Source organism: Microcaecilia unicolor, chromosome 6 (genome assembly GCF_901765095.1).
Source record: "Microcaecilia unicolor chromosome 6, aMicUni1.1, whole genome shotgun sequence".
Taxonomy (NCBI): Eukaryota; Metazoa; Chordata; class Amphibia; order Gymnophiona; family Siphonopidae; genus Microcaecilia; species Microcaecilia unicolor.
In genome coordinates this window covers 291326952-291345482 of record NC_044036.1, presented here as the reverse complement: position 1 = coordinate 291345482, position 18531 = coordinate 291326952, and the positions used below count along the sequence as shown (strand labels likewise).

The 18531-nt window shown below is 44.1% G+C and overlaps 1 protein-coding gene across 4 annotated transcripts in view; it reads left to right on the top strand.

Moving 5' to 3' along the window:
- ASS1 (argininosuccinate synthase 1) overlaps positions 1–18531 on the top strand; it is a 181673-nt gene that overhangs the window by 76584 nt on the left and 86558 nt on the right. For all 4 annotated transcript variants that reach the window (XM_030207832.1, XM_030207831.1, XM_030207829.1 and 1 more), the window contains exons 10-11: positions 8787–8877; positions 12096–12180. In XM_030207832.1, coding sequence (XP_030063692.1) covers positions 8787–8877; positions 12096–12180 — 176 coding nt within the window. The remainder of the gene's footprint in view (positions 1–8786; positions 8878–12095; positions 12181–18531) is intronic.

Sequence of the window (18531 nt, the reverse complement as noted above, 5' to 3'; positions counted from 1 at the left end):
GGATTTGCATATGAAAATGAAGGTAGATAAAAAAAAATATGACCTGTCCAGTCCACTTATTTTTACTTTTACTTTACTTTAGTTTACTTTATTTCTTATTAGTCGCTAATCTTTCCATAGAGAGTTCATTGCGACTTACATCAAGAAATGAGGTACATTGTTTTGGAGGTTACAGAGTGAAGTTTACAACAGACAGATCTTAAGTATCATCTGACAGGTTAAATATTGGCCCATATTAGTTATTGTGATGTTTGTAAGACATGTCTTTCAAAGAGGTAGACTTTCAACATTTTATGGAATGTTCTGTAGTGAGACAAAGACCTTATCTGACTTGGTAAGTCGTTCCAACATTTTGCGAATAGATAAGGTAGAGTTAATGCATGTAGTGATTTGAATCTGATACTCTTGGGAGAGGGGAATGAATGATAGATCCAAGAGGTTGTCTACTTGTCTTCTATTTCCTGAGTTTGGGTAGAATTATCCATTGATTTACATATTCCAGTAAGTCTTCTTGTAGAGTCAGATAAATCATTGTACATAGTTTGAAGAACCCTCTTGCCTCCACCGGAAGTCAGTGCAGTATGATATATAGCGGGGTGACTCTCTCAAATTTGGACTTGGAGAAGATCAATTATGCTGCTACATTTTGTACTGACTATAGTCTTTTTTTTTTTTTCTTTTTTTTCTTCAATGTAGTAGTGCAGCCAACACATTGCAGTAGTCGATTTGTGATAAAATGAGGGGTTGTACAAGCAGTCTGAAAGTATTAACATTAAAGCAGTGACGTATTCTCCTTAATTTTATGAGGACATAGAACGCCTTTTTGACTATTGCTTGACAGTGGTTTTGCAAGGTCAAGTGTTTGTCTATCAAAGCACCTTATATTCTTAACTCGGATTCTAGTTTCAAGGGAATGCCACCTAGGCTCAGTTGTAGGTCTGAGATATCAATGTTGGGTGCTGTAACGATTAGGTATTTGTTTTTTACAGTTTAATTTGATACATAAGTTTGTAGCCCATTTCTCAACTAGGGTGATACCCCAGGATACTAGAGATTCAATATCATTCTGGTTCTTGGAAAAAGGAAATTAGTGTGATGACATCAGCATAAGAGAGGCAATTACTCCCTCTCTTTCCATAAAAAGCCTAATGGAGGCGTGGAGGAGTAGCCTAGTGGTTAGTGCAGTGGACTTTGATCCTGGGGAACTGAGTTCAATTCCCACTGCAGCTCCTTGTGACTCTGGGCAAGTCACTTAACCCTCCATTGCCCCTGGTACAAAATAAGTACCTGAATAAACGTAAACCACTTTGAATGTAGTTGCAAAAACCTCAGAAAGGCAGTATATCAAGTCTCATTTCCCTTCCCCTTTCCCTAATGAGGTCATTAGGACATTGAATAGAATTGGGGAGAGGGGGGAATCCTTGTGGTACTCCAGTGTGTGTTTTCCATTCATCTAATAGAAGCCCATTCGTCTTGCTGTAGGATATAGGATCTATTACTGAGGAATCCACCCAGCCATTTTAGAACCTGACTTCCTATACTAAAAGAGTTTAGGATCTTTAGTAAAACTTGATTTACTACATCAGATGCACTGGAGAGGTCGAATTGTATAACCCCTACTTGTTGACCATGGCTCGTAAGTTTTCTTAGTTTGCTAAACAGTGTACCTAGCAGAGTCTCAATACTTTGCCCTTTCTGAACCCTGACTGAGTTTGATGCAGCAAATTAAATCGCTCTATGTATTCCATAAGTTGCGAGGTGACTATACTCTCTAGGATCTTGTCGTGAAAGGGATTGGTCTGTAATTGGTTATATTTCCTAAGTCTCCCTTCTATACCATCTTCTATCCTTTCCTGTCCCTTAGAGATCCTGTGTACTTGTCCTAAGCTTGCTTGAATTCAGATAGTCTTCTTTCAACCACCTCCACCAGGAGACCATTCCATACCAGGTTATTCCTGAGTCTGTCCCTTTTCACCTTCATCCTATGCCGCCTCATTCCAGTGCTTCCTTTCAGTTGAAAGAGATTTGCCTCCTGTGCTTTTATGCCATGGAGATATTAAATGTCTCCATCATGTCTCCCCTCTCCTGCATATCTTCCAAAGTATACATATTGAGATCTTTAAGTCTGTTCCCATATACCTTATGCCAATGACAACTGATCATTTTAGTAGCCGCCCTCTGGACTGACTCCATCCTGTTTGTATCTTCTTGAAGGTGTTGTCTCTAGAATTGTACACAGTACTCTAAATGAGGTCTCACCAGAGGCTTATACAGAAGCATTATCACCTCCTTTTTCCTGATGGTCATTCCTCTCCCTATGCACCCAAGCATTCTTCTGGCTTTTGCTGTCACCTTTTCTACCTGTTTGGCCACTTTAAGATCATCACATAGGATCACACCCAAGTCCTGTTCCTCTTTCTTGCACAGAAGTACCTCACCCCCTAAACTGTACTGCTCTCTCAGTTTTTTGTAGCTCAAATTCTCATCTTTCTTCCAAAGTATATATGTTGAGGTCTCTCCCCATGTGCTTCTTAATGGAAACCACTGACCATTTTAGTAGTATGTTGAGTTAAATGGAACTGAACATACAACATGTAGGAAGATTTGTTAGAGCAGAAGAGGGCTATACTGCTTTACATTTCTGAAGTGGGTGATGTTAAGGGACTATTTCAAAGCACAAAGACTTACAAATTACATATGTTTCTATGTAACTTTGTAAATTTATGTGCTTTGAAAATGAGCCTCTAAATGTTCAGCAGTGGGCCTTGATGAACATTTTTATATTTAAGTCTTTTTGAACAGTTAACCTGTGAAATACATAATTCCTCGTCCACTGTTTCCATTTTTGTGCCTACAGTGAAGTCTTCTTTACCTCAATAACATGTCTGATGATGGAATTAAAAAAACACTCTCAGGGCCAGATGCACTAAACTTAATGAGCCATTAATGACCAAGTAATAAACCGTGGCATGCACTAAAGGCTTCTCCAAGGCATTTTCCAATCACGGTAGCAGCTAACGAAAACGGAATGCAGATGATCCAAAGGCTATTATAATGAGCTGCACTACTGTTGCAAGGCTATTATAATAAGATGCACTACCATTTTCCGATCCCCTTACCGTGGAAAACCTAACGGGAGGTCTACACCTTTCGTTGGGGCAAAGGAAAGAATCAGAAGGAAAAAAAATGTCAGGGACGTCCTTTTTGGACGTCCTTCACCTGAAAAAAAACCCTCCACTCCCAAAGATGTTCTTTTTGGACGTCTAATAATAAAAACCCCAACCATCCAAGTGCTTGTCCAGGACGTCCTTCACGCAAAACAACAAACCAAAAAAAAGGACGTTGTACTTCTTAATTTTTACTATCGCTCTTCTGTTTTAAATCATTTTTCCCTTCCTCATTGGCAGCTGAAGAGAGGGCTAATGAACGATTGTGAGGCCCCCCATGGCCTCTTAGCCAATCACAGCGTGTTTAGCTGACAGCAGTGAGAGCTAAACGCGCTGTGATTGGCTGAGAGACCTAGGGCTGGAAAATGGATGGGAGTTGAAGACGTGGACAATGGACATCCTCAACTGCGCTCACCTGCACTTTTCTTGCCTGGGGTGGGCTCTCAGGGGTGGCGGCTGAGCCGGGATCACGGAAGGGAGGAACATCGGAGCCTTCCTGCAGCAGGCCGTGGAGCGGGTAAGCGGCGCGGCGTCTTCCTTTTCCCAGGCGACACAGGGAGGCGCAGGGACGGCCACAGGCATAGCGAAGGTGCCATAACTTAAAAAAAAAATTTTTTTAAGTCCCTCACGAGCACTTGGGACATGCAGCTTGTTCTTTTTTTTTTTTTGAGATGGGTGTTAGGCGCTTTTTGGACGTATTTGGCATGCGCAGAGCAGCCAGCATAACGCTTGGCAACTCTGCGCATGCTTGACCGGCCAACTGGCCGACAGTTTACCGATGGAATAGAGAATGCAAGTGAGCTACAATGAGCAGTTCATTTGCATTCTTTTTCCTTGATGTATGCCCGTTCCTTACCGATTCGCTAAGGGACTCGGTAAGGGAAGGGCTTTAATGATTTTTTAGTGCATCTCCCCCTCAGAGATAATAAAATCTGTTACAGAACAGTTTTTACATCAATTTGAAGATGCATTTCTTACAGTTGCCACTTGCCTCGACCCAAGATTTAAATTACAAATGATAACAGATGAATTAAAACAGATGAAATAAAATTCATTTCAAGATTCATATGATTCGTTCCAGCCTTCAGATAATCTGGAATTATTTGAAACTGAAGATGAAATTACAGAACAATCCAAAAAGAAAACATGTCAGGGAAAAATTCTTCAGATCATTTGATTTTTGTGCTGCAGGGGATTCTTCTTATCCTCAAGTGCGGTGTAAAGGAAAACTTCAGCAACTTCAGAGTAAAAACTGAAATTAAAGAGCCATGTTTATCAAGAACCCAAGACCCACTTCTTTGCTGGAAACTGAATCAATAAACGTACCCAAACCTGAGTACACATGTTAAAAAGCCTTTCCGGTCATTCCTTCCACAAGTGTGCCAAGTGAAAGGTTGTTCAGTACTGTCAGGACCACTTTTTCTGAAAGGAGAACTTGCCTTTCCCATGAACACCTAGAATGTTTAATGTTCTGAAACCAATTTAGCAAAATTTCAATAAGTCTCCTAAAAACAATTCTCCTTTGTTGTAAGGTAGAAATAAAGAATAATAGTGGAGTTATTAAATGGAATGACAAAAGATTCTGTAAGCATGTAAGGAACAATAGTAACCATTTCTAATATTATTTTAAAAATTAGAAATTTTATAGTTTCATGTTAATGTGCTATTGCCAATTATTCATATACCAGTGGCGTAGGTATGGGTGAGCCTTGGTGGGCACAGGCCCATCCAATCTTGGCTCAGGCCTACCCAGACTTGCATTATTTGGCCATCTGAAAATGTCATGCCACACTGCTCTTTCTCTCCTCTCCTCTCCACAATGTCCCAGCATCTGCACTCTGGTCTCTGAACCCCTTCCCTCCACAGTGTCAGTACAGGTGTCCTCAGCACCTGCAGTGATTCATTCTTGCTGCTTGTGCCGGCCCCATAGGCTTCCGTCTGCCGTGTTTTGCCAGACAGGAAACAGGCAACAATGTCAGCGAGGGTGGGACATGCAGATGGAAATCTGCGGGGCTGGCGCAAACAGCGAGAATGCATCGCTGCAGGCACCGAGGACGCCTGTGCTGACATTGGGGAGGTACGGAGTTCAGATACAGGAGCGCAGATGCCAGGACACCACAGAGGAGAGGGAGAAGATGTAGTGTAGGTGACAAAAAAACCTCTTTATGTTCTTAAAAAATATTTCTAAGAAGATATTTGGGGGGGGGGGGGGGGCAAGGAGCACGTGAGCGTGGAAGGGCCCATTCAATTTACCTCTGGGCCCATCCAAAATACCGATTCTGGCTACGCCTCTGTCATATACGGTGTTTCTATTTGGCTGAATAGCAAAACATTATATTCAGTATAGCTCTAGATGTCTGAACACCTCCCAATGGTTGTGTGATGACTCCATGATTGACTCTACCCCTGAATCATCAGGGAGAGGAAACCTGAAGTTACAAGACAAAGCACTGCCCATAGAGATTCCTCACTTCCCAGAAGGATGGTGGGGGAGGGGGGATCGAATTAAAACTAAGACAAATCCATTAATTATAGGTCAAAATATAATTGGCTGCAAGAAGACCCTGTTCTTCCATCATACGGAGCCTCAGTTTCAGGAGCATGAACTACACAAAAATGACCAGAAGTCATAAAGCTATCCACGTATACACATACAGCCCTATGTGTACGCACACCCCTCCCCAGCCAAGACCTGCCAACTGCAAGGATTTCAAAAGCAGATGGTTGGGCCATTTTCTGCCTCTGTGGGGCTCGATTGAAGGGCAATGAGGCATTTAATATGAAGAAAGATAGACATTTACTTCCTTTAACTTCATATGGCACTTTGAAAGAGTTCATTCAATGCCCGGCACAACAACATCAGCCCACATGAATAAACCATTTATAGCATCGATAACTCTGCATCATAGCTGGCTTCATGCTCCATTTCCTTCCAATTTCTTCTCTCCGTGCCGCCTCCTTCCTGCCTTTCTTTTCTCTCTCTCTCTCTCTCTGTTTTATTTTTGCCGTCACACTCTTCCTTTCTCTCTCCCCTGGCAGCCCCCCCCCCCCCCCCCCATAGAGACAGATAAATGGAAGGCACTGATATACTGCAACAAGTGATTTGTCAGCTGAACTACGCTTCTGAAAGAGAATAAAGGCCCAGCAGCCATTCAGCATAATGACGGCATGCCAGCCAAAATGTCACTTTATTTCCATTTATTTATTTTATTTAATAGAGGTTGTCAGAGTTGGGTTAGAAAATTGCAAACTAACTGGCTTTGACTTGCAATGTTTAGTAAAAGGATTTTAATACTTTTTTTTTTTTTTTCTGGCTCTGTCGTCAACTCAGTTTCACCACTGCTTCTGGTTAATGGCTGCTAGCTGGGGCTATACAGACAGAAGCCTTCCATGATGTAGCCATGTAATATCTCTGCATGGATGTCTGTTGGGATGTGCCCATAGTTGTGTATAATGCTTGGTCAGCGTGCACTCTTATGTGTATATGAAGCTGTCTGGTTGTGAGATAGTGGGAGTGACTATGAGATTAGTATGATGAGGGCAGGTGTGAGATGGCGTATGGAGCTTGTGAGAGGGGGAATGAGTGGAAGAATTGGTGTGTGCAGGGCTGCATTTATAAGAAGTGTAGCTCCTGAACTGTAACATTTAAGTTTTCCATGCTAGTGAAGCATGAGGCCCCTTGTAATGTGAGGCCCTAAGCTGTAAACTTGTCTAACTTACACATAGATCCAGCCCTGAGTTTGTAAGGAGCAGAGGCGTAGCCAGACTCGGTATTTTGAATGGACCCAGAGGTAAATTGAACGGGCCCTTCCACGTGCACGTGCCACCTCCCCCCCTTTAAAGCACACCACAAATATCTTCCCAGAGATGTTTTTTAACAGCATAAGAGGTTTTTTTTTTTTTTCATCTACCCCACATCTTCTCCCTCTCCTCTGTGGTGCCCAGCATCTGCGCTCCTGTCTCTGAACTCCAGCCCTCCCCGATGCTGGTACAGGCGTCCTCGGCGCCTGCAGCAATTCATTCTCACTGCTTGCTCCGGCCCCGCAGGCTTTCATCTGCCGTGTCCTGCCCTCGCTGATATCATTCCTGTCTGACAGAATGTGGCAGATGGAAGCCTGCGGGGCCGGCGCAAGCAGCAAGAATGAATCGCTGCAGGTGCCGAGGACACCTGTACCAACACTGGGGAGGGAAGAGGTTCAGAGACCAGAGTGCAGATGTCGGGATGCTGAGAAGGAGAGGGGGGAAGAGAGCAGAGTGGCACTGCAGCTGGGTGGGCCTGTGCCCACCCGTAGCTACACCACTGGTAAGGAGCATGGGTGCAAGGGCGGGGTGGGTGTAAGAAAATAAGTATCTGAGGAGTTGATTGTTAACATGGGTTCAATACATTATTTGGAGATAAAATAGCATTCATATAGGAAACTGGCTTGTATGTTATGTATTGGAGGCTGGTTTCTGGAATAGCTTTTGTAATTATTTTTATTTTTGTTACATTTGTACCCCGCGCTTTCCCACTCATGGTAGGCTCAATGCGGCTTACATGGGGCAATGGAGGGTTAAGTGACTTGCCCAGAGTCACAAGGAGCTGCCTGTGCCTGAAGTGGGAATCGAACTCAGGTCCTCAGTTCCCCAGGACCAAAGTCCACTACCCTAACCACTAGGCCACTCCTCCACTAATATTGCTTGTATATTGAGTTCTATCAATGTTTTATGTATTAATAAAAATGTATTGATAAAAAAAAGTTTGATAAGTTGGTTTTGATTCATTTTGATTATTTTCTTGCTTCAAATCTTTTAAGGAAAGGGTAGAGGCAGAGAGGAGAAGGGCAGAAACCAAAAAGTTTATGTAGACTCCTGCCTGTAAGGAGATAGAGAATTCCTAGCAGCACACAAGACAACCTCCAGCCTCCCATCCTCCACCTGCTTGTGCACTTCACAAACTAATTGCTCAGAGCAGTTTTCATAGAAGGAAATGGACCCCCTTGCTCTCCCCCCCCCCCCCCCCCCATTGATTCCCCCTCTCTCTCGCTTTCAGGTAGTTATTTGTGGGGTCCAAAGGAAAGGGTCTTTACAGTATCTTTACTGTAGCATCTGCAGGGATAGATATTAGGTCTGATGTGTTTGGAAATAGGTTTTTGCTTTCCTCCTCTCTTTTCCCCTGGGTGTATTAACCTCAGGGACACCACAGAAGAGTGCTTGCTGCTGGCACACCTGCTGAGGTCACAGTTACTCATTAGTTTTTCGTCAGTGCAGAATAAAACCCAATTCTTGCTCTGTGTGTGTGTGTGCGAATGTGGCTTGAATGTGAGCTCTCAGACTTTGCTGCCTGACTTCCTTCTCTGCAGCTATGTGGCCTCCAGCTGAGGGGGGCGTTGGGGAAAGAAGATGAGATCAAGTTGAGGGGAAAAATTGTGTGATTTCCTTAGACCATTGTTCCAAGTCTGGTAACCAGCACTGTGAGTGAATCTGCATTACAGCATTCAGGGTTTACTTGCAGGGCACATGGGTGCAGAGTAACATCATGAGTTCATGCATGTACTTTGTGTGTGTTTGTATGTATGTATATATTGTATATATGTGTGTGTGTATGTCTGCTCACTCATATTTCTCTTTAATTTTCAGAACCATGCTCCCTCTGGACTGTATGTGAAGACTAAAGACCCTACAGAATCTCCAAACACACCAGATGTTCTGGAGATTGAGTTTAAGAAGGGTAAGTGCCCCTGCAGAAGTGGTGGGTATAGGTTTCTCATGTTTCTCTAGTACCATTCTGGAAGGTGCAACCCTGATTTACCTGTTGAGCAACCAACATATCAAACGCTTTGCAGTGGTTAAGGTTCCCTGTGTATGCGAGAAGCTGGGTATTTGGACAGTTCACCTGGGTCCAAATCAGGGTGCGTAGCCAGACTTCAGCGGGAGGGGGGTCCAGAGCCCGAGGTGAGGGGGCACATTTTAGCCCCCCCTTCCTGCCGCTGCCACCACCACCTTTGACCCTCCCCTTTCGACCCCCCCCCCCTTCCCGCTGCCGCTGGGTACCTGTGCTGGTGGGGGTTCCCAACCCCCGTCAGCAAGTCCTCTTCAGCGCCGGTCTCCGGGCCAGCACGTTACTGCAGCTGATCTGGAAGGATTCTGTTTCTGTGTGTGTCGTCCTGACATCCTGCATGTTCCTATGTGCAGCCTGCACGTAGGAACGTGCAGGACATCAGGACGAATCACACAGAAACAGAATCCTTCCAGATCAGCTGCAGCAAAGCACCGGCCCGGAGACCGGTGCTGAAGAGGACTTCGGCTTGCGGGAGTTGGGGACCCCCACCAGCACAGGTACCCAATGGCGGCAGCGGGGGAGGGTTACTGGCGGTGGCGGGAAGAGGGGGTCGAAAGGGTCGGCGACGGGGGGCCAGGGCCAAATCTTGGGGGGCCATGCCCCCGTGGCCCCACGTAGCTACGCCCCTGGTCCAAATGCAGAGAAGGCCAGTCAGGTGTGTAATGGGAGGTGATGCTGATCCTGGTTGTGCTGTAACCTACACTTAGGGGAAAGTGCCAGGTCATAAGGGCGGGATCAGTCCTGGTTTTCCCTCTGCATACTTACAATTCCATTTCCTCCACTGAAGCTGTAGAAATAACTGTCAACAAGCAGGTTGGAGGTGTGACCATTTTACTGAACAAGCTCAATACATCTGTGACTAGCTTTTTAGAGCTATTAAAGCTTTAAATGCAAATCCACAGAGCCTATGAGGATAAAACCTGGACTGATTCAGGCTGCCTTCTATGACATGGAGTCAGCTCATCCCAGGTCGATTGAAGAAGCTGAGCCAGCCCTGGTTTTGCTCTATTGCATGCAAAAAAAAACATAGGGATCAATATTCAATGCAATTTAACCAGCCAGAAATGGTTAAATTGCCTGTTCAGGGCTAGACAGTCATTTTCAGTGGCACTTAACAAGTTAGCGCCGTTGAAAATAACCAGTTGGCTCTGAACTCAAAAGCAGCTATTTTGGGGGCATTCCAGGGTGGAGTCAGCACTTGGCCAGGTTAACCGTATAAAAAGGACCACATAAAAGTCAGTTCTATCTGTATGTGGTAATCTAAAGCTGGTTTAAGTGCTAACTATCGCATTGAACCAGCTATATATTAGCCTGCTCCGCAAACCCAGAAATTTAGTGCCAGTGCCCAGATATGGCCCGCATTGAATTTCTGGGTTTAGCTGCAGTGGTAGCCAACAAAGTGTTAATCACCACGGCTGAATATCAGGCTTTCAAAGTTTTCATTCTAAAGAATCTCGATGGAGTAATTTAGGGCAAGTTCCCCTAATTATCAAATAGAGAAAACCTGGGCTGTACTCCTGCCTCCTGACTGACTATCCTGCAATGACTTGTCCTCACTGCTCATCCCACAAGTATGAGTAGTAACTCCAATCACATGCCACCCCCCCACACACACATGAACACATGCCATGTTGGAGGACACACACACACATGAACATATGCCATGGTGGAGGAGTGGCCTAGTGGTTAGAGCACCAGTCTTGCAATCCAGAGGTGGCTGGTTCAAATCCCACTGCTGCTCCTTGTGATCTTGGGCAAGTCACTTAACCCTCCATTGCCTCAGGTACAAACGTAGATTGTGAGCCCTCTTGGGACAGAGAAATATCCAGACTACCTGAATGTAACTCACCTTGAGCTACTACTGAAAAAGGTGTGAGCAAAATCTAAATTAATAAATAAATATACTGTTTATACACAGAGACATGCACTGCATAGCTTACAACACTCTTACCACAGATACAGATGTGTGATATTTCAGCAGTTACCAATACACAGACAGGCAGCATACCCTGATACACACACCAGCATACATGCAAGTTTCATACCAAAGACACATACTATTGCTGTACTCATGGACATGTACACTGCACACAGATAAAAAGCCCGGAACATTTTAATGACTTCAGATAGCATAGGGAACACAGATTTTACACTGGCCGCCCTCTCCCTACCCTCTGCTATTTCCCAGTCATTCCTCAGTTAATTTATTTGAAGTTTTAATCTAATTATGAAGTATTTTAAAGGCTAAGCAGCTTTCCTAAAGAAGAATCCCTCTAAGCGGGACTCTTTAGCGGGGGTCCCTCAATGACAGAAAGAATGGGTTACGGGGTCTGCAAGGACGGCTCAGGGTTCATTATTACACAGACTTACATTTAATAGCAAGAAAGACTAAAAAGGGGCTATTTAGGCCTGATTGGCAACTGATAGCACACTAAATGCTAATAGGAAGGACAGATGGAGAGCTGATTATTCTCGCTCTGGAACAGCTTGCTTTGTGGCCACACAGACCCCTTGTCAGCTTCCTAATACATTTATTGCTCATTTCACACTGCTTAAGAAAATGGCTTCTTTCTTTTCAGAGCCTGTTCCCTCAGCCCCTTCCTCTCTAACAGAGGCCTTTTTTAAAAAAAATAAGGTGTAATAATTAATTCATAGACTTCCCTCAGCACTGATGATGGAGTGGAGCTGGCCTGGATGCAGACAGGCCCCATTCACTCTTGTCAGGCAGATAACTTGAAGCATGCGTTGTCTGTGGCCATTGAAAGAGACGTTACAGGAGGGGGTGTGTGTCACACTTACATCCCTAGCTGGTGGGACAGAAGGGGCATCTCCTAAGACAATGGAGCACCATGAAATTCAATTAGTTAAGGCCATGGTTGCAATTTCACAGCCCCTACAAGTGCAGAAGAAAGGTGTGTTGGGATACTTATCCATTTTTCTGTTTCTCTTTTTTCCACACAAAGCAGCTTGGGCTAATCTATTTTTTTTTAAAGTTCTTTAGTGTTCTGAATACACATTATCTGTCTATGTAAGAAATGTAGTATCCTCTCCCCTTATCCCTCCCCTATTGTCTCCGTCACTTTATTTACTTTTTTTTCATCTCACAGGTGTCCCTATACAGGTTACTAATCTGAAAGATGGATCTAGTCACCATTCTTCCCTGGAACTCTTTCTTTACCTCAATGAGATTGCGTAAGTTGTTTGTCCATGGGAAAGCTGATTTTAAAACCACTTATATGGATAAAAGATGTTGTGCTTTCATTATTTGGCCATCTGAAAATGTCATTCCCTTGGTGTGGCTGAAAGTTTATGCAGTGTTCCACAATATGTGTCTTTTTAGACACCTTCAGCTGAGGGTTACTGGGGGGTGTTTAAGTCAAACATAAGTGGTGTTTTGGGGGGACAAGGGAGATGGTGCCCCTCAAATGCTCTGGATACTAGCGTTGAATTGGGTCCCCTATTTCCAGTGATAATATGACCTCCCTATCCCTTACCCCCCCCCCCCCCCCCCCCCGACACACACTCACACATGGCATTTTCAGTCTTCTTGTGCACTTTTCCATCAAAAGTTTACCCACAGGAAAACTATGTGAAAATGTCTACAAATGCTGGCGGCAAAGCAAAACTGCAAGTTCATGTTCACTTTCCCCATGATTCTGTAAAGATCGCCAAAAACTGCACACAAATTTAGGCATATTCCTAATCTGCGTGTGCAATTTAATTGAATAGCTAGCCAATCAGTGCCAATAATTGGCAGGATTTAGGCATGTGGTTTTACATGGTGTCTGGAAAAAACAGGACCCCTTACAAAAATGGGAGTTTCAAAATACTTTACAATTGTTTAAACATTTACTATGACATTTGAAATAACAGGGGATGTGAGACCTTTATTAGGAAACTCCCTTAGCAAACGCTTTGTGCCTTATGCCTTATTTTATTGCAAAACTTTAATTGCAACTTATCTTCTTCACTAAATGCCATTTTGCTAAAATGGATCTTAACGGTCACATCCTGAATGACCTCATTTGTAAACCAGTTTTTACAGCATCTTGCAGTAGCACCTGTCAATAATAGTATCAACTTTTTCATAATAGTATATTTGTTTTTGGGTTATTTGGAAAAATGTTGGGGTGGGGGGGTTTCCATTTTTTCAGAACACTGTGTAGAATACCTGCATTTCCGTGCCTAACTGATAGTAGTTGGGTGCATTTACACTGGCATAAGTGTTTGTGCTCAAAGTTAGGCGTGAAATTGCGTGCTGAGTTAGTATTCTGTAAAGATCGTCCCACACAGTAGCGCACATCTTCCTGGCGACTAACTTTGGGCCACCTGTACTGAATTCTCCCCATGGTCTATCACATCTGTCCCACTCAGGGCTGCAGAGAGACTGGGCCGGGGCAAGGCCGCCGCCGCTGCCCCCCCCCCCCCCCCCCCCCCGAGGTCACCGCCGTCAGAGGGAGGGACAACGACCCTGGAACTCGGAGGGAGGGAGGGAACGACCTTCCGGTGGGTGAAATATTGGGGGTGCTCGAGCACCCACGGAGTCTGCGCCTATGAGCTTGACTACATTTGCATGCTATCTGTGCTAGTACCTGGTGCACTCGTTTCCCGCGCTAGACCCCTCTGAACATTCTGCACAGGTAAATGTGGGCTAATGGCCTCTAGCATCTGCATTTACTTTTGAGCATTGGGGGGCCTCATACCTAGATGATCAAAAGCAAACGCGGGCACTAGAGGGCAATAGTGCCGTACTAGCACCTGTGTTTGCTCCCGCCCAATGATCAGAGCCGGCGAGTGCTTGTAACAACGTGCTAGCCGGCTGTGACCTATAATTGCATTCTTCCCTCATGATCAGCAGGCAGCACACCAAACAAGGGCGGTGCTCCCTCTGCAAACCCTATGCCAGCTCAAAGTTGGCATTAGGGTTTGGAGGAATAGGGGAGACAAGGATTTGACAGGTCTGGGATTTTCTCCCGGACCTATCAAAAAAGCCCGCACCCTCAAACACACTGTACCTCCAAGCCCCTCACCCCGACAAAGTAGACCAGCCCGACCCCCCCCCCCCCCCCCCCCCCCCCGGATGGAAGATGAACAGATGACCCCCACCTCCCCTGACAGAAAAGATCTCCCTGGTGGTCTAACACCCCCTTTACCCCAATCTGACCCCCAGCTTTGATAGAAGAAAAGTGCTGGAGGTCCGGTGGACCTCCAGCCCCAACCTGGTAGTCTAGCAGCCTCCTTACCCCCCCCCCCCCCCTTCTCATACCTTTGATGACAAGGAGGGAGTAGTACTCCTTATATTTTATTTATTTATTTATTGCATTTGTATCCCACATTTTCCCCACCTCTTTGCAGGCTCAATGTGGCTTACAATACATCATGGATGGTGGAAATGAGAAGAGAGTAGACATTTGGTGTTACAGAAGGATTTGGGTTGCATGGTAATAGAATACATAATAGTAAAAAACAGAAGGCATTAATTTACATTCAGGGTAAATGTGGGAGTTTCACATGACTTTGTCTTTGTGATAAGTCTTATTGAAGAGATGGGTCTTTAGTAGTTTCCGGAAGTTGGTCAGTTCATAGACCGCTTTCAGGTTACGTGGCAATGCATTCCAGAACTGTGTGCTCTTATAGGAAAAGGTTGATGCATGCATTAATTTGTACTTTAGACCTTTACAGTTGGGGAAATGAAGATTAAGGAATGTGCGAGAGGATTTTATAGCATTCCTGGATGGTAGGTCTATCAAGTCTGACATATAGGCTGGAGCATCGCCATGGATGATCTTATGTACTAGGGTACATACTTCGAACGTGATGCATTCTTTGAGTGGGAGCCAGTGTAGCTTCTCTCGTAGGGGTTTTCACTCTCGTATTTTGGTTTTCCAAATATGAGTCTAGCTGCTGTGTTCTGAGCTGTTTGGAGTTTTTTGAGTATTTGCTCTTTACAGCCACCGTATAGTGATTTGCGGTAATCTAGATGACTGAGTACTAATGATTGTACCAGATTACGGAAGAATGGTCTTACTCTTTTTTTAATTTCCACATTGATTGGAACATCTTTTTGGTTGTGTTTTTCGCGTGATTCTCAAGTGTTAGGTGCCGGTCAATGGTAACACCAAGAATTTTCAAGGTCTCCGAGACAGGTAGGTTTAATTTTGGTGTGTTGATGGTGAATTTGCTCGTGTTGTGTTGAGATGTAAGTACTAAACATTGGGTTTTTTCTGCTTTGAGTTTTAACTGAAAGGCATCTGCCCAGGAGTGCATGATGTGTAGGCTTTGGTTGATGTCATTTCTTTTAGGTCTTGATTGAATGGGATGTAGATCGTTACATCATCGGTGTAAATGTATGGGTTGAGGTTTTGGTTAGATAGTAGTTTGGCCAGAGGTGTCATCATTAGGTTGAATATAGTCGGTGAAAGGGGAGAACCCTGTGGAACTCCACATTCAGGTGTCCATGCGGCTGATGTAATCAAATTTGATGTCACTTGATATGAGCGTATGGTTAGGAATCCTTTAAACCAATTAAGAACATTGCCTCCGATGCCGAAGTATTCAAGGATGTGTAGTAGGATTCCATGATCAACCATGTCGAAGGCGCTTGACATGTCGAATTGTAGAAGTAATATATTCTTGCCGGTTGCAATCGTTTGTTTGAATTTCGTCATGAGTGTAATTAATACTGTCTCAGTGCTGTGATTAGAATGAAATCCTGATTGGGAGTCGTGTAGTATTGAGAATTTGTTTAGATATTCTGTGAGTTGTTGTTCTGTTATTTTGGTTATTAAGGGAATGGATGCAACTGGTCTATAGTTGGTTAATTCACTCGCATTTTTCTTTGCATCTTTGGGTATGGGGAGAGTAGAATGTTTCCTTTCTCCTTTGGGAAGAGTCCATTTTGTAGCATAAAATTCACGTGTTTCGTTAGATCTGTTATGAAGTGTTGGGGGGGCAATTTCATAAGGTTATTTGGGCATGTAGCTAGTTTGCAATGAGATTTGGCGAATCTTTTAAGCGTTTGGGAGATAAGATCTTCCAATAGTATCTCAAATTCATTCCAAATCCTATCTGCTGGGTATACTCCAGGGTTTGGGTCTAGGCGGTCTAGGAGTGTAGCGTATTTGATGGGGCTGGCAGGTATTTTGAGTCGCAGTTGTTCTATTTTCTCTTTGAAGTATTTTGCGAGGTTTTCAGCCCCTGGTGTGTCTGTGCTGTTGTTCGTAACTGGTGTGGTGTTTAGTAGTTTATTCACGAGTTGGAAAAGTTTGTGTGTGTCCTTGTAATTTGGTCCAATTTCAGTTTTGTAATATAGTCTTTTGGTTTGTCTTATGGTGTATTTATATTTTCTTTGGAGTTGTTTCCATTCATTAAGTGTGGGATCGTCTTTCTTTTTATTCCGTGCACGTTCTGATTTCCTAACTTGTGTTTTGAGTTTTTTCAGTTCTTCATTGAACCACGGTATTGAGTTCTTTCTGTGTGAGGTTCTAGTTTGGATTGGGGCAATGTTGTCTAATATTGTTCTACATCTATCTTCCCAGTCTAGAAGGAATTTGGTTGTGTCTGCTTTTGTTGTCCATTCGTTGTTGATCTGTTGCCAGAATATTACCGGGTCAATTCTTCCTCTCGTGGTGTAGGTTTTTCGTCCTTTTTTTTGATTGTGGTTTTCGTTCGCCATTGGAGGGAGATGTATGCTTTGTAGTGATCTGACCACGGTGTGGGTATCCATTTTTTATTTGCTAGTAGTCTGGATCAACTTTATATGCAATAATGCCTAGTGTTGGTTGTACATTTGGTATGTAAAGATCCCATAGCTGTAGGAATTCTTTGCATTCTTGGGTGCTTGTTGAGGTAGGGACTTCCAAGTGCAGGTTAATGTTGCCTATTATGATAAGGTTTGAGGTAGAGATGCATGTGTTCGAGATGGTCCATGAGGTGTGTTTGAGTGTCTTGCCATTTGCCTGGCGGTCTGTAGAGTAGTATGGTAGTATATGGTAAGGAAACCCTGCCTAGTGTATCCCAGGGTGCACTGAGCAGGACAGGGTGCCACCATTTTGGAGGTGGCACTGGAATGAGGAGGTTGTGCTACTCCCTCCTCCTCATCATCAAAGGTATGGGGAGGGGGTGAGGGGGCTGCTAGACTACCAGGTTGGGGCTGAAGGTTCACCAGACTTCCAGCCCTTTTCTTCAATGGGGGGGGGGGGGTGGATCAGGTTTGCTCTGTTGGGGAATGTTTGACAGGTCTGGGCTTTTTTTTTTTTTTTTTGACAGCTTGGACCTGTCAAACAACTTCTGCGGATCCTTCCGCAGAAGTACCCCTATGATCAGAGCTAATAGTGTGCCTATATTTGCATGCTATTAGCTCTGATCATGGGGGCGGTCTAGCCCCGTGCTGTTCTGTTGCTAATTTTAGAGCGCTGTTTGGAACAGTGCAGGGCTTCTGATCATCTGCCTGTCAGTGCTTTAACTTTATAATTAGTCTAAGGATTGTTTCTTTACTTTCTTTGTGGTTGACCCTATATATTTCCTCAGAGATAGACCTGAATCAAGGGTGTTGAGAGGACTCCTAAGGGCACCATCTTATGGAGAACAATACAGCCCCTATCACTTACTGCAGCTGTTCTGGAGCAAAGCCAGTACATTCTGTGATTACTGCTCCATCTTATGGACAGAACTGCAATCTCTAGTACTCACTGCAGCCACAAACGCTCTTACGGGCTCCCAATTATAACTCACATCCACATGGTATGACACACACTCTCTTTGGTAAACAAATAGGAGCATCAGTGATAATCTTGGCTTACATCTGCAAATACATAGAAAGAGAAAATAATGACTGATAAGGACCATGTGGCCTGTCTAGTCTGCCCATCCATACCAACTATTCAGCTCTACAATACTTTCTTCCTACTCAGAGATCATTTGTGCTTGTCCCATGCTTTCTTGGTTCAGATAGTCCTCATCTCCGTTTCATATATCCACTACAATTGCTGTATGTAAATACATAAGTATTGCCATACGGGGAAAGACCAAAGGTCCATCAAGCCCAGTGTCCTGTTTTCAACAGTGGCCAATCCAGGTCACAAATACCTGGCAAGATCCCAAAAACTACAAAACATTCTATACTGCTAATCCCTAGGAAGCCGTCCAAACCTTTTTTTTAAAACTCCACTAAGCTAACCGCCTTTACCACATTCTCTGGCAACGAATTCCAGAGTTTAATTACACGTTGAGTGAAGAAATATTTTCTCCAGTTCGTTTTAAATTTACTACATTGTAGCTTCATCGCATGCCCCCTAGTCCTAGCATTTTTGTAAAGCGTAAACGGACACTTCACATCTACCCGTTCCACGCCACTCATTAATTTATAGACCTCTATCATATCTCCCCTCAGCCATCTTTTCTCCAAGCTGAATAGCCCTAGCCCCTTTAGCCTTTCCTCATAGGGAAGTCATCCCATCCCCTTTATCATTTTCGTCGCCCTTCTTTGCACCTTTTCTAATTCCACTATATCTTTTTTGAGATACGGCAACCTGAATTGAACAC